Here is a 15,973-nt window from a genome sequence, read left to right on the forward strand (position 1 = left end):
ATCTTTAATCTATTGCAGCAAGCATCTAATCCACCTTCAAATGAATAAATGTAAAATAATTAGTGCTGTCAGCTAACATTTGTCCCTGTGTATTCACTTAGCACAGAAATACATCTGGATCCAGATCAGACGAGATTTGGATTAAAGGCCTAAAATACGCTTTAGGTTCTGTGTAACAGGGTTTTATTTTAACAATATTATAGATGTGAAGTTTGTCAGAATTGGTTTATTTATTCTTTTAATAAATTTTGTTCGGTCAAAAAGTTATTTTCTCACATTGCTGCTCTTGACGGATGATGGTTACCATAGCAACCAGTAACTTGACAGCTCGTCCCCATATTTCTGTCGATCGTAACTGCGTTTTCTTTACAAGTGTTATGTTTTAACACGTATCTTATTTATACACAGAATTTCGTGTGTAATTTTGCCATGTTTTGTATATGTTTTTAACTGTTAACGTCATTAATACTGTGAGTTTTAGCTGTGTTTAATTTTACAACCGTTAGCTGCTGTTAGCTGACGTCAACCAACTACTTGATTTTCCCTCTTGATGTAATATAAACAGTGAACCGAATATGTTAGTTGTGAAGTCAGCCTACTGGACCTGAGACGAACAAAGTCTCAGGTCTTTATATACAGCATATAGCTGTAAATATTGGAAATAAATCTAATTTAAGGAAAAACACCATAACTAACATTATTCTTTCACAAATACCATTAGAAACAACTTGAGTGAGTTAGCTTGTTGACGCAGAGCTCCCAGAGGTCTACGCTGTGGTAACAAAGCTCCTGTCGCCATCTTGTGGCTCTAGGATGGAAACATTTTAGGTCAATTTTAATAGGTAACATGAAATGCATTGTACCGCAAACAGTGTGCGAAACTGGTTTTTGGACTTTACAAATCCAAAATCAGGATAGTCTTTGGACAAAAATTAAGAAAATAATGGGGATACTTGAATAAATCAAAGTGAAGACGGATATCTGTTAAGTTATAAAGGATATTTAGTAAGGGTTCTAAAGTAGGGTGACCAGACGTCCCCGATTTCCGGGGACAGTCCCCGTTTTAGATGGCCTGTCTCCGGCTGAAGATGTCCCCGATTTTGCGTTTTATGAATGAATTGTTATTAAGGTAGCCGCAGAGTCCATATATCAAGGAGTAGAAAGCGCGAGTGAGCGTGTTGCGCGCAGCAGTTACGGTAGCTTCTCGTGCTACTGTCAGAGAAGAAGAGCAGCAGAGTCAACCGCCAATTAAAATCAAGAAGAGCAGCAGAGCCAACCGCCAATAAAAATGAAGAACAGCAGCGCGCGCTGCCAGGAAGGACAACAAGCTGGAAGAGGAGAGCTCGAGTTTTGACCAGCTTCGAAGGGGAGCTAGCTTGATAAGCTGAGTGAAGCTCAGGGTTAATTCAAAAGTGATGCGATGTAAAACTGCTATGGATTCTCTTCATATTGTACTCTACGACCTTATCTTCTGTCACAAGGGGTTTGAACATTTACAGTCCTCTTAGTGCAGCCGTCAGGGCTTATTACAAGAGGAAAGTCTCAAGGTGCTCCGTGGCAATATGTAGAAAAGTAGTGGCCCTCTAAATCAAATGACTTGTTGTGTTCCCCTTGGCAGCAACTGCCATTAATAATGCTATATACTGCCAATAAGTTTCTAACCTCACTGGGGAATTATAGTTCAGAGAAACGTTTTTTTTTTTTTTTTTTTTTACTTCAGTCACATTAGAGACTTCAAGCATGAAGGTTCAGCTTAAGGTCATGCCATGTAAACTCGATTTGATTTTAAGTTTACACTGCAAAATCTTATGAAAAAGTACTTGTTCCATAGGCAGATTATTTCACTTCTAACAAGACATTTTCCCCATCTTATTACTTAATGTATCTCCCAATGGAACAAGTTTTTTCATCAAAATTAAAAAATTATTGACTTTATATCTGCTCAAACGTTACTTTTAAGTTAGTTTGTCCTATTTCAAGTATATTAAGATATTTGTACTGGAAACTAGACCAAAATACTTGGTAAGATTTTGTGTTTTTGCAGTGTAGTCTTTGACTAGACCACTTCAAAAGATTTGTTAATCTTCCTGTGTAACAGGAAGCACTCAACTTTCCAAACGGTAAATTTTGACCATTTTGGTTTTGCAATAATCATTTGAATCATTTAAATTACTAAATTAATCTGAGGAGTTGACAATAACCCCCCTTTAAATAATAAAAAAAAGAAAGTGCAAATGCAGGATATGTTTTTGTTAGTTTTCTCTGTTGCTTTTCAACAACCATAAAACTGGCTCTTACGTCTGCATGATACATGCAGGAATGTGGTCTCTGAAATTATGTTCACAGATACTCTAACACGGTACATGAGAGAACTGAGGTCAAAGTAATTACTCTCCATCATCTGAGCTCCAATTATCTCATAAAGCCCACCTGTTGGGCTATAATTATCATTATTATGCTAAACATGTAAACCTATTTTAGAGATCCCGCAAAAGAGGAATAATAAACAGATCGCCATCAGAAATATTTGACTCAACCGAGCTGGTGATAAGGTCGTTTGAAATCTAAAAACAGGTGTGCAGTTTGAGTGTGTGAGTTGTAAAGACGGCTCCAGCACTGAAACATCATATGCACGGGGTGATACATGCACTCTGCCACAGCGTATCACTCTTACATATCAATGTAGGAAATGTTCAGTTTGAGGCAGATGGTGAAAGCAAGAATTTCGAAAGAGGAGGCAAAGCGCTAACTGCCCACTGTCAGAGAAATGATGAAACTGCACTTATCACATGAACCTCAAGAACATCCACTTTTAAATTTGAGCTGCATACACTGCAAAAACACAAACTCTTACCAAGTATTTCTGTCTGTTTTCTAGAGCAAATATCTTAAAACACTTGAAATAAGAGGATACTAACTTATAAGTAGCTCTTTAATACATAGGAGCTTGTTTTAAGTCAGTAATTCATTAATACTGATAAATAAAAGTACTAGTCCGACTGGCAGAGTTTTTTCACTTTAGTTTTAAGTGACAGTAATACTTTTGCTTTTATCTAAAGTTGCGTTTCCATTGACCATATCATCTCATTCCATATCAACTGAAATTTTGAAAAACAAATTCACTTTGTGAAAATACACCTATTTTGAAAAAGCTCACGTTTTTTGATCAAATGTTTTTGCAGCAGGATGAGGCGGGTTTATTGGCTAGTATTACACTATTTGTGAATTACACTAAATTAGTATAATTTCATGTAATAACACAAAATTCATGTAATTATGAAAATTGCAACGGAAAAACATTTTTGCATCACACATGATCAACGATCCGATGTTACCACTGGCGAAAACGACAAACAAGACGACAGATGGCGCTGGATGTTTTCTAATGACTTATTGTGTGAACAGAGTTGTTTACGTGTGATTTTAATTGTGTTTCTTATTTAATGGAAACACCGTAAATGCAAACTTGTGTTCTTTCAACATTAGCAGAAAATCATAAAACTTTTGTGCACATTTGTAATGGACATGCAAGTAATGTTAAGGAATTGTTGACTTAGAACAAACTTCTATATTTTACTAAAAAATTACTTGTAGCTTAGTTTTGTCTTATTTCAAATGTACTAAGATATTTGCACCATTAATTAGACAAAAGTACGTGATCAAATTTTATGTTTTTGCACAAAATTAGTGGCCAGTTAACTAAACCAAAACCAATGCACACATTGAAAAACATGCAAACTTCACCTATAAATATAGGAGCCCTTTTTAACATTTTTATCTGTAAGACACTAATTAACTGCTGCCCACTTTGCCTCTTTATGAACAAGAAAATCCGCACTTCCAGGAATCATCACAGCAAAAGGTATAATCACTCATTTCCTGCAGCTGATCGATCTTTTGCAGAATTAACCAAACCCAAAGCCAGACTGTTAACACAGGAAACATGTTTATTGAGAAAAGAGGACCATCAATGGGAGAATGCATTGCTGGCTGTGGCACTTCGGTCCTTGATCCTGAGGAGGAGAGGGGGGACCTTCACATGACAAAAGCGAGCAAAACTGTCCGAGAGGCTCGGCCACTCCTCGTGCAGTGATCAGCGCCGCTGACAGGACCGTTACGCAACACAGGCTGGGACAGAGAGAAGAAGCACCTTCAACGTTAAAGCTTTAATTAATCATATGAAACAAAACAACAGGGAGAATTGGCACCTTTGAGAAATGTCTTTAAAAATGCTAGAAAAATTAAATGCATTTTAAATAAAAAGGGATAAATGTCTTGATATTTCACTGGCTAAGAAAAAAAAAAACCTTTAAAGTTTCCACTAAAACTTCACAACTTGTTTCTGCCTAAATTCTGTTGAATTGACTTTCCTAAATTGGATAGCACCAATTTTAAAACATTTTAAAGCATTAATTTTTGATTACTATTTGAAACTTGTGACTTACAATTACACCAATAAAAAGCAAAAAACAAACAACAAAATGGGATTACTGCTGTTGGAGAATATTCAGTCTTTTCAAATCAAAAACATAAAAATCTTTCTGGTAACTTGAATTCATTGAGGTGTGGATTTTATTCTCCAATGTTCTTTCACAGCAGTTGATAAATCAGTTTTTCCCATTTAAAGCGTATGCTTCCATGGTTGGTGGACTGATGCATTATGACCCTGAACAATGAGTTTCTTTGCCACCAAGCCTACTTTAGATTGATGGAATGAGAAGTGTCTAAATTTATGGAAATGTGTGTTATTTTCTTTGTGCAGTTGTCTTTATAAGTTTTATGGTGATGGCACCAAACAAATAACGGTTTCCTCAAGATTTCTCACTGAAATCTACTTCTATTCGGTCTGATTCTTTTTAGACTACTGGAATACAGGGTTATTTTTGCCCAAAAGTCAGTTAATGGTTCCAGTTAGGTTCCTTCTCTATTTTGAGTTTTAAAACCAGAACCTTCTTGTATCCTTGTTGGTCGACAAGCTGAGCTTGACAAACTGCATCTGGACTCCTTTATGCCATTTCCAAAGGAAATTAAGACAGGATAGTGTCAATGAATGGTTGCAAATTTGTAAAATTTCATTTGTGTGAGAAGAATAACCTTACTCCTCATGTAATACTCAGAACAAGGCTTTCATGCCCATTCTATTTCTTAATTCTATTCTACCATTACAGAAACTCTAGCATTAGGAAGCATCCTCACAATTTGCTAATGTTTTCTAAATATTTGGGAGGTTTCTGCTCTTCCACCAACAGTTTCAATCTTGATGTGAAAGAAGAAACGTTTATATACGCAATTTGGAGGTGTGTGCGCATCTCCCCAACTTAGAAAGCATACCAATCTCCATGTCCAAAGGAGGACAACATGAGTTGTTTGTTTCAGTTGATTCATAAGGAGAGGTTTTTTGAGCAAGATCACCTATGACCATGATATTATGTGAAGAGGAGCTGTGGCTACTTGTTGCAATTTCGGACTGGTGTGGGTGTTATAAGGATATTGCCACTGCACAAGCCTATGACGGCCATTTCTTATTTATTCTAGTAGATCTGGTCAAGTTTGAGAACATTCCACAAAGTAAAACTAAAGACAGACAATCCAAGATTGATGTTTGTTTATCTTTTTGCCAGAAACAACTGTAACCTATAAAAACAAAGAAAGCGTTGTTTTTCCAAAGCAAAGTGCTAACCAGTACTTATGCTAACCCCTTATCTTTTAACTTATCTTGGTTATCATTGTTAATGTGATATTATGTGTTGAAATACAGTATATCTTCATTTTATAGAGCCTTTTGACATAACTTTGTCAGCTACATTTTAAAACATACGGTAAATTGAGCTGAGTTGGCATTGATTAGCTAGCTAATTATCATTTGGCGCTAACACAGCTAACATTAGCTTTGAAAGTTGTTCCAGTTAGCTAAGGCTAGGAGCTAAATACCACCAACTAAGTTTTTAGGTAAATACTAGTGAAGACCTGATATTCATCCAAAAGTGGTGATTGTTTATCTTTTTGCCAGAGGTAAAATATACATACAACTGTAATCTGCAAAAACAAGAAAAGTGTTTTTCAAGGCAAAGTGCTAACTTGTAGTAATGCTAAACCATACTTTTTAACATTTCTTGGTTAGTTTTTGTAATATTTTGTGTTTAAATATATTTTGATTTTATAAATGTGTTTTAGAATTATTTGACATCATAACTTTGAATGCTACATTTTAAAACATATGGTGAATTATGCCGAGTTTGCATTGGCTAGCTAGCTAACTAGCAACCGGCGCTAACATAGCTAACATTAGCTTTGTTAGTTGTTTCAGTTAACTAAGGCTAAACAAGACTAACTAATATTAACTAAATATTTTGGTAAATACCAATGAAGAACTGATGTCTGTAGCAAAAGCTAACTCAATAATATATTAAATGTTATTGTTTCTAGCATTTCTAAATGCTAGAAACCTAGCATTTAGAAAGCTAGGTTTCTAAATGTTTAAACTGCAACTTCTCAGCTTTTAAGGCAACCAAATTTCATTTTATTTGACATAGAACTGTTTTAATTAGTGTCTTTACTGTATTTGGTGACATTGGAGATTTACAAGAGAATCTTGTTGCAGAATTTGGGCATAGAGAACCTCTGCTTGTTCTTGCTGACATGGTGTGCTATTCCTGCTGTGCCTGACAGAACCGTGTGCATCTTGTGTGCTTCAGACAGCTGTTCCTGGGACAATGGGTATGTTGGAAAGCACAGGGAATGTGCATTGTTGTGCTGGGAAATGGAGCCGCAACAGCTGTGCTTCATTGTTGTGCCATAGACAGTATTGGGTCATAGTATCCAGATGATTTTAAAAGGCATATATCATCGAATTTTAGAGGCAGAAAACCTAAAAATTATGAAAGAATGAAACAGAAATAAATCACAATCAGCATTCTGATGATTTTTTAAAGTGGATTAGTGATTTTGAAACAATTTTCCCAAACAAAAATAATTTTTTGAGTAAACTAAAATTAGGAAATACTAAAACAGAGGATGACTTTAAGATTCAAGGTCACCTATGCAGTGGCGTGGAAGTAATTAGGCAAAGACCACAAAAACGGTTGTTCTGCCAGAAAACTTTTCACTCTGTGCTTCTAAAACCATTTAAATCTTAAATTTAAAGGATGATCCAGAATTTATGCTTTTGGCTAGGACAGCTAGCTATATTTATTCAATTTTATTCTATTTATTACAACTTTATTCTTGTTTTTTCACGTAATATTGACTTTGTTCTTGTACAAGTTTGTTGTCATAAATTTATTACTTTATTCTCGTGAAGTTTTAAAGCTTTTTCTTAGTATAGCCCTAATACTTTGTTGTAATACAAAACCTCTGCAAATATCTACAGACTGCGTAAATCAAAGATTTTTTTTTGATAATCAATCTTTCTGGATATTTAGAGGCAAAATTAGCTTTGTTAGCCATTAGTAATTGTTTTTTTTTATTTATTTTTGTCTGAGCCAAATGGAAAAGAATACCTCATTATAGGCTTAGTCTGATTATATGTCAGTATTTTACCTTTTATATTTTGATTGGTGTAGCATTAGCTTGAAGTGACATTTTAGGGCAAATAAATACAGTGTTGTAGAAAAACTTAACTACAGAAACGTCTATAGAGTCTGAGTGGCATGAGAGACCTCAGAGTAACATTTTGACAGAGTGATTATATGGAGAAAAGTGAGACTTTCCTTAACCATGGTCTCACACAGTTGTAGAATTGTACTTATGCTTGCCTGCGAACAATAACAATACAGGTCTGAAACAGAAATTTTGGCTTTCTAAATGCCGAGTTATTGGCACAAGCAGAAATTTGAAACAGGATAAAATTACAGGCAGACTCAGCCTCGGATCACCTTTAAATCTGTTTGTAGGGTGCCGGTTTGCTAATTACTTAAGTTACAGTTTCTCTAAATTCCTTCTTCTAACTGGATAAATCGGTTGATAAATCTGATGAATTCAAACTTGAGCTCAAGACCTTCCCATCCCAACTATCATATGATGACCTTTATTTTATGCTTCTAAACACAATTCTTGATCAAGAAATATGTCAAATGTTTTAAAAATATTTTTAAAAAACAATATGAAAAAATTATGATATATGCCCTTTAATGAAAGGTGTGCATTCTTTGGGAAATATACGAGTTAGTCTACAATTTCTCTCTTTAAATTGATAAAAACATAGCAAGTTACTGCGTGATAACAAAATGTTATTTATCAACTGATAAAATATGATCTCGATGATATTTGATTTAGTGATACAATCTTACAAACTCTAGATAATATAGTTTCTAAAAATGGATAATAAACATTTTCATTTTCTTGTGAACTCCTCAGTTTTGTTCTACCTTGGAGTATTTTGGCATGCCACACTACAAAACAACCTTAAAAATAACATAGCTGTAGGTCCACAATTCGTCCAAATTTAAAGTTTTGAAATTAAAAATGTAAAACTGTGTCTCCCATGACAAAATTTCAAAGCTAAATACTTATTCTCTTCCATCATTTTGGAGATAAACTTAAAAGTTATTTCCAAAAACAATAGAAATACTTATGAATTAAGCATTCATATTAAAGCTGAAATATGTTTTTGTCTTTCCTGTGACGGCATACAGCGACAGAAACAAACAAACAAAAAGATTAAAATGGTTATAAAAGAAGGTACTTTTGAGGCAAAAGTCTTGTAGAAGAAGAAAATGATGGGTTTTGAGCTCCTTTGGTAAAAACGGCATTCTCAGCTCAGGAGAGACTTCTGGTATTTCAAGATTCTTAGAGCTAGCTCTTGTTTTGTCCGTCAATCCTCCTGGTTTTTGTCTTTGCATTTTATCCATGTTTTGCCGTCAGTCCATGTTTTGTTTGGTCTTTCACTAGATGGATTCGGAGGAGCCGCCACATCACGTGATCAAGCAGCAGTTGATGCAGCGGGGTCCCAGTCTTCTCTTCATGGATCCCTTCTTCCTCTTGGGAGCCAGAATGGCGATGATAGCCTCGTCAAACACCGTCTTCAGGCCCTTCTGGGTCAGCGCCGAGCACTCCACGTAGCAACACGCCCCGATCTGGCATGGAAAACAGGAGAAACCGTCACAATTTCACCATTTCTTAACAAATAAGAGCCAACTCCACAGGTTAAACTGTAATAAAGGTAACACAAGGGTGTTCAAAGTGCGGCCCAGGGGCCATTTGTGGCCTTTGGACGGATTTTTTGTGGCATCCAATTGCAGATGGAAGCTTTTTAATTGTAATCAGGGTAAAATTATTACAAACATAATTTTTGGTATGGAAAACATTCAGTTCAACACGAAGTATTTGTGTTTTTAGAACCAAATAAAGGGTTTCTGATGGCTCCAACTTACATTTAAAACTTTTTAAGGCTCTTTAAGATGATTTTGAATGGAATTTAAGACCTATACCTCCACAGAAATGTACAAACTTCATTCAGCCAACTGTGATAAATTTGCTTTTACCCATTATCAACACAAAAAGCTAACTATCAAAGGTATATTGGCAGCTAGTTAGCGGTAGCCTCAGCCATCTTGAGTCACAAAATGCAATTCCAGCAGGCTTTTTTGTCTGACAGGAAAGCCCTGCAAGAGATAAACACACAAATAGTTCTATCAAGACACACAAATAGTTCTATCAAGACAAAATTTAAGACCAGTATTTAATGTATGTAAGGCCAATTTATGCTTTAAAAATTAAATGAATACATTTTAAGGCCTTCATTTTAGATACATGAATTTAATACTTTTTAAGGATTTGCCAGCACTGTGTAATATCCGGAGACTTTTACTGAAAAGCTGACTCTGCTGCATTCAAGTCAGCTTTTAATTTATTTTACTTGGCTAAATATAGCAATAGTTATGAAAGAAGGAAAGAAAGAAAAAAAGAGAGAAAGAAAGAAAGAAAGAAGGAAAGAACTAAATCCAATTTTTACAACCCAGATTTGATCTGATCAATCGAGCCTGAAATAATTTTAAAACTGGATGTCAATCTTTTCACACATCAAATGTCCTTTTAACGTTTTGGATCTATGATAAACAGAATCCCTTACATATAAAAAACTAACAAATCTGACAACATTATTTGGTTGATTTTCTTTGTTTTCTTGACTCAAGTACTTTTGACTTGATAAAAGTATTTGTTTTGATGCCTGTGACCTAAGGTATGCAGCAGTCAGAAATTATGTAGTTTTTCTCTGTGGCTTTTGAAGGGGAAATATTATACAAAATGTACATTTTGCATATTTTTATACTTCCATTTGGGTCTTAACTGCTGGGAAGATTACTATTATTGTATTTTAGGCAATAAAATGTAAATTTTCTTATTTAAAAAGGAAGTGAATTATTTGCATGTTTGCATCTTTTAATGTATTTTTAATATTGTTTAAGTAAGTGGTTAAATAGAAATATGAAGAGTGTGCCAAATTTTTCTAATTTTAAACTCCTGCTTTTATAAAACAAGTTATCAAGTCAAAGGTTGACTTAGTTTTCCTCACACAGTATTCTCCATTTTTAATGTTTAATAACAACATTATTGGAATCGGTTTTGTTGTTTTAAACACTTAAAGTTAATAGGTCAGATCAAAACACCTTATTTTGGCCTCAGTTTTCCAGAAATGCATGGCGTGGTGAAGGAAGCTTCATAACAATTTTTGTATTATTATTTTTAAGTGGGTAATTCTTTGCAGACCAGATTTAGGATTTATATCCTACAGCCCTGAGCTCTGCTGGACGTCCATATTGATCAGGAATGTTTTTCTGGACTCATTTTACAGCAAAGAATGCTCAAAAGTTACATTCCAGAAATTAAACTCTTGTGTAAACATTCCTGCACCAAATTCACACGCAGGAATCTATCAGAGGCCATCAGCTCCGTTCTGCGACAGTAAAACTAGACATAGTTGCTTCTCCCTCATCAGTTGATCAATACGAACCTCCTTGGCCAGTTTCTGTCCCTGCTCTGTGGCGATTGGCTTCTCCTTCATGTTGTTCAGTTTTGCAATCGTCTTAGGGTCATCTCGAAGGTCAATCTGGAAAATATTAGCAACCGTTTGTCTGAGCGAGCCAGTAAAACAAATATACACATGACTAATAGATTTAGCTTGACCTGAAACCAATTTATATGTTGTGCAAACAAAACACATCTGATTTCACCTTTTTACCTACAACAGATGGACGGGTTTTATTAAAGTGATTGCATTTTACTACTTTAGAATTAGAGAAATAATTTAAAGTCCTAACTTTAAATATTAATGATTGTTTTGAGTAGGCCTGTCACGATAACAAACTTTGCTGGACGATTAATCGTCCCACATGTTATTGCGATAAACAATAATATTGTTTTAAGACTAATTTCAATATAATGCACTTTCTCAAAGATCGATAAACTTCAAATTATAACAAACTTTTAACATTTGGACTGAAAGGCATTTTAAAAATCCTAAATAAATAAACAAAACAACAGAAACAACAAATTGAAGGAATTATGAAGTCTCTTTAAACAAAATTATCCTTCAAAAAACTGGCTAGTTGAGACCAAAGCAGCAAACCGAAGACTTTTGTCATCCAGTTTATAGCAGAAAAAGAGAGAAAAGAGAAATATAATAAATCCATCCATCCATCCATTTTCGGTTCACCCTTGTCCCTAACGGGGTCGGGAGGGTTGCTGGTGCCCATCTCCAGCTACGTTCCGGGCGAGAGGCGGGGTTCACCCTGGACAGGTCGCCAGTCTGTCGCAGGGCAATATAATAAATCATGCAAATTATTGAGTTTGTTTTAATCTATCATGTGATTAATTGATTTATTGCTTATTGCGAGAGGTCTAGTTTAGAGTCTAAAACATAAAATTGTCATTTATACAATAACATGAATGCATGCTTGGATCATCTACAGTGATTAGAGCTGAAATTATTAATCAGATTAATCAAAATTAGAAATATGAATATTTAAAAAAATAAAATAAAATTGCATAATTACTAATTGCAATAAGGATAAATGAAAACTGTGGTAAGAAAATCAATAAAAAGCAAATCTAAAAGTGCTAAAAAGCTGCTTAAAATTAGGGCTGCAACGATTAATCATGATTAATCAATTACTGAAATAATCGTCGTCGGAATTAGTAACCGATTAATTGTTAACTGCCAGACTCTAACAATTCTTTCTGTTTGGTGGAAGAATAATACATTAAGACCAGTAATTTAGTTAAAACTGTATAAAATATGCATACATTTTGCATTTAAGATAAAAATGAAAAACTTTTGTCTGTAAATATGTTCTACTCAGAAGTCCTCTAGTAGCATAGTTTAAGCTTCACTCGATTCTGTAAAAAACATTTTAAAAATATTTTTCAAAATCTCCTATTATTATAATCTCTAATTATGAATTTGTTAATCCAAAAATATTCAACAAAAAAATATTAGCGACCCTTTGAGTGCGTCAACAAAACAAGGCGTGATTCAGTTTTCAAATTCTGCAAAAAAACCAAAAAAACCCAAAATCTCTTATACAGTATTATTGGTGTCTAATTATTAATCTGTTAATTTTTGAAGATATTCAACAGATCGGGCTTGTGCTGTACGGATGTTAAATTAAGCAGAAACTGCTGAACTTTTCACATGTTGATGTTAGAAGCTGTATTGTTGTAACCAATAGAAAAATTCAACCGCAGTAGCCGCAGCTCAACCCAAAGAGGGCAGCACTGAGGCGGCTTAAGGCTAAAATTGGAGAATTAAACAAATTTATGCAAACATGTCACAGAAACATAAAGATATCACCTTTAATGGCGAATTTAGATATTTTATCTGCAAGAAAAAAAAGTTGATTTGGAGTTTACTCTTTAAGTCAATTATTAATATGCTTAATTATTGATTTTACCACTAATCCCTGTTTATTTTTCTAATAATCTTTAGCTGAAGTGCAATTATTTTTCAAATACAATAAAAGAATTACCAGATTATTCTTCTTAAATGGTGTACCAGACATCTGTCGATGCGAATTAAAATATTTGATCCTCCAGATTGATTCTGTCAGCTTGAGAGTGATTGGTTTATAATCTGAGCATAATTTTATGCAGCACACTCAGGTTTATGTACATTTTGCGGGGTCAAAAAGCTTAACTCTGCAGATGAAAACGGGATTTCTCAATTTCAAACATAATCATGCTCAGCTTCACTTCCTGATTTTGTGCAGCACTATTTCAGAGCCAGCCACGCGGTTCCTCTCTGTGTTTTAATCCACTGCAGCTGCCTTCACCTCCTCACCAGCGATAATAACCGTCTCCAATCAAACTTCCATCTGCTTTTCTTTTCTCCATCGTAAATGTCGTAGCAGCCTGCGCACACAGCCGCAGAGCAGCAAACGAGTCATGATGGGGACTGATAAAAGAGCGCACAACATCAGCTGACACCCATAAATCAGACACCCACTCCGTCCTCCTCATCACCGCTGCGCCGGCATTCGGTTGCCGGGGAACACTGACCAACACGCCAGCTAACGATAAAAGATGTCCGTCTGCTGTTCTACTTTATAGAAAAATAAATCAAACATTATGGTTTTGTAAAACGCCAAAAAAACAGATCAATAAAACCACATTGTTGTAATTTATAGCAAGAAAAAAACTGCAATGTTTGCATAATCTGCATTTCTACAACAAACACATGCACAACTATTGATGCACGCAAACACTCTTTATGCAATTTATGCAAACCCTCTTCGATGTGGGGGTTTGGAGTCAATCAATCTTTATAGAGGACTTCAACACAACAAAGGCAGAACAAAATGTTTTACATAAAAAACAAACACAGGAGGCGATGAAAATAACTTTAAAAAACAGAGGAAAGGGTAAAATAAACAGAAATTTAAGATTAACTTCAGTCTGAAAAACTGAATAAGCCTAACTGTGTTGATGACAGTGACAGAGAGACTAAAATTTAGAGATTAAAAACATGGATTATGAAATGCCAAAGAGTGTGTTAATGTAAAAATACAAATAGTAAAAACAAAAAATGAACAAAAATTGCATAAATTGCTAATTGCAATAATGATAAATGAAAACTATGGTACGAAAATCAATGAAAAATCAATCTAAAAGTGCTAAAAAAAATAGACTAAAAATTTTGTCTGAAACGATTAATCTGATAAATCGATTACTGAAATAATCGGAAACTAAATTAGTAATAGATGAATTGTTAAATGGAGTAGACAGACTCAAAAAATGCCATTTGCTGAATAACACAATAAGAGCAGTAATTAAGGCAAAACTGTACAAAAAACATACATGCATTTTTCATTTAAGATAAAAAACCTTCTTTGTTTACCAAGATATTCTACACAGACATCCTCAAGTGTCAGTTTTAGCTTCACCCAGTACAAATACAGTAAAAAATCTTCTATTATCCACCTTTTGCCATCAAATTATTGGTTAAAAAATATCAGACAGCATGTTTTTAGCTGCTGATTCATCGTTAGCTGCACCTGATCAATGTTCACTAAAGGACTGCTACGTTACTGCATGTTAGGCAATAACATTTTTATTTTCTCATTTAAAAAAGTTAGTTATTTGCATCCTTTCAATGCATTTCTAATATTGCGAAAAAGGCTTAAGTGGTTGAATTAAAAATCTGCAGAATGTGGCAATTTTTAAAAATCTGATTAATCGATTAATTATCAGAATGATCGATTACTGAAATAATCGTTAAATTAATTTATTTTAACAAAACTTGACTTCCTGGACAGGAAGTAAAACTCTGACCTGGGTGCCAATCAGCAGGTAAGGAACGCTGGGTGCGTACTCCTGCAGCTCTGGCACCCATTCCTCACGCACGTTTTGGAAACTGGCCGGGTTGACAACGGAGAAGCAGATGAGGAAGACATCTGTCATCGGATAGGACAAGGGCCGCAGGCGGTCGTAGTCCTCCTGCAAAGACACACAAACGCAACGTCACCCTTCAGGGACCAGGAACGTTTTGGTAGTTCATCAGTTCCTGAACATCAGAGGAATTAATAGTTATCAGATAGTAAACTATCTCAGCAGCACTGTGAGAAATTGACTAAAAGCCACAGTGACATCTTTGTGAATTTCCCATTTCCACCCTGAAAATGTCTGGGTGGAAACACAGATGTCAGATCAGATGCTCTGCTGTCCTCACTGAAAACTAAATGTTTTCACCCCTTTTAGTTCTATAGACTCAGTTCGTTTTGGGACCAAAATTGAAACATTTGTTACATTTTCAGATGCTGTGGTTCCCTTTCACACTGCACTGAGTCAAAGAAACCAAACTCTTTAAAAAACCTGTTCCCCTCCTCGTCTGTGGGGGCGCTGCACCCAGACTCAATGAAGGAAACGACACTGACGGCAACTTCCTTCCACCATTCTTACCTCCGACTTTGTATCCAAACAGAAGTTGCAGTCAATGCTCCTCAAAAGGCAATCAATATTAATTGTGCTTTCTTTTCTTTTCATTAGCTTCCTTTGTCTTGTTATGACCTTGTGACGGTACTGTTCCATTGCTGAATAACTTCAAATTGATCAATAGTCATCCATTATTACTTGCTACAACAGTGTGCTATTGTGTGACGTCGATGTTCTTCTGTGCAGGCCAGAGAAAGACTTGAGGCTGGACTTGGACTTACCATTCAGAGACTTTTTAAAGGGACTTGAATTGACTTGAGAGAGATGTTAGAATTAAGAATGTAACAATTCCTCGAATGATTTGAGGACCTTGATTATTAAATTAATTAATTAATTTAACTTGATTGTTAAATTATGTTTTATTATTTAGCACATCGTTTTCCAGCCAGGTGATTATTTATGTTGCGCAACGCTCTCACTTCTGCCTATGAGTTGTTGACAAAAGCTAAGTGCTAGCAGCATAACGTTCAATTTCCAAGTTTGGTCAGGGGGATTTCATTAATTGACGATAATGTCCGGGTTTTTATCATTTTTGGGGGGCCAATAA

At 35.0% G+C, this 15,973-nt stretch overlaps 1 protein-coding gene across 1 annotated transcript in view; it reads right to left on the reverse strand.

Moving 5' to 3' along the window:
* Window positions 1-3,927: 3,927 nt before the first annotated feature.
* Window positions 3,928-15,973, reverse strand: part of rhoq (ras homolog family member Q) — a 29,153-nt gene continuing 17,107 nt past the window's right edge. The window contains exons 3-5 of the mRNA XM_028006829.1: window positions 14,767-14,931; window positions 10,952-11,047; window positions 3,928-9,074 (exon numbers count right to left, since the gene is read on the reverse strand). Coding sequence (XP_027862630.1) covers window positions 8,913-9,074; window positions 10,952-11,047; window positions 14,767-14,931 — 423 coding nt within the window. The 3' untranslated portion in view covers window positions 3,928-8,912. The remainder of the gene's footprint in view (window positions 9,075-10,951; window positions 11,048-14,766; window positions 14,932-15,973) is intronic.

The sequence above is a fragment of the Xiphophorus couchianus genome, chromosome 22 (assembly GCF_001444195.1).
Source record: "Xiphophorus couchianus chromosome 22, X_couchianus-1.0, whole genome shotgun sequence".
NCBI lineage: Eukaryota > Metazoa > Chordata > Actinopteri > Cyprinodontiformes > Poeciliidae > Xiphophorus > Xiphophorus couchianus.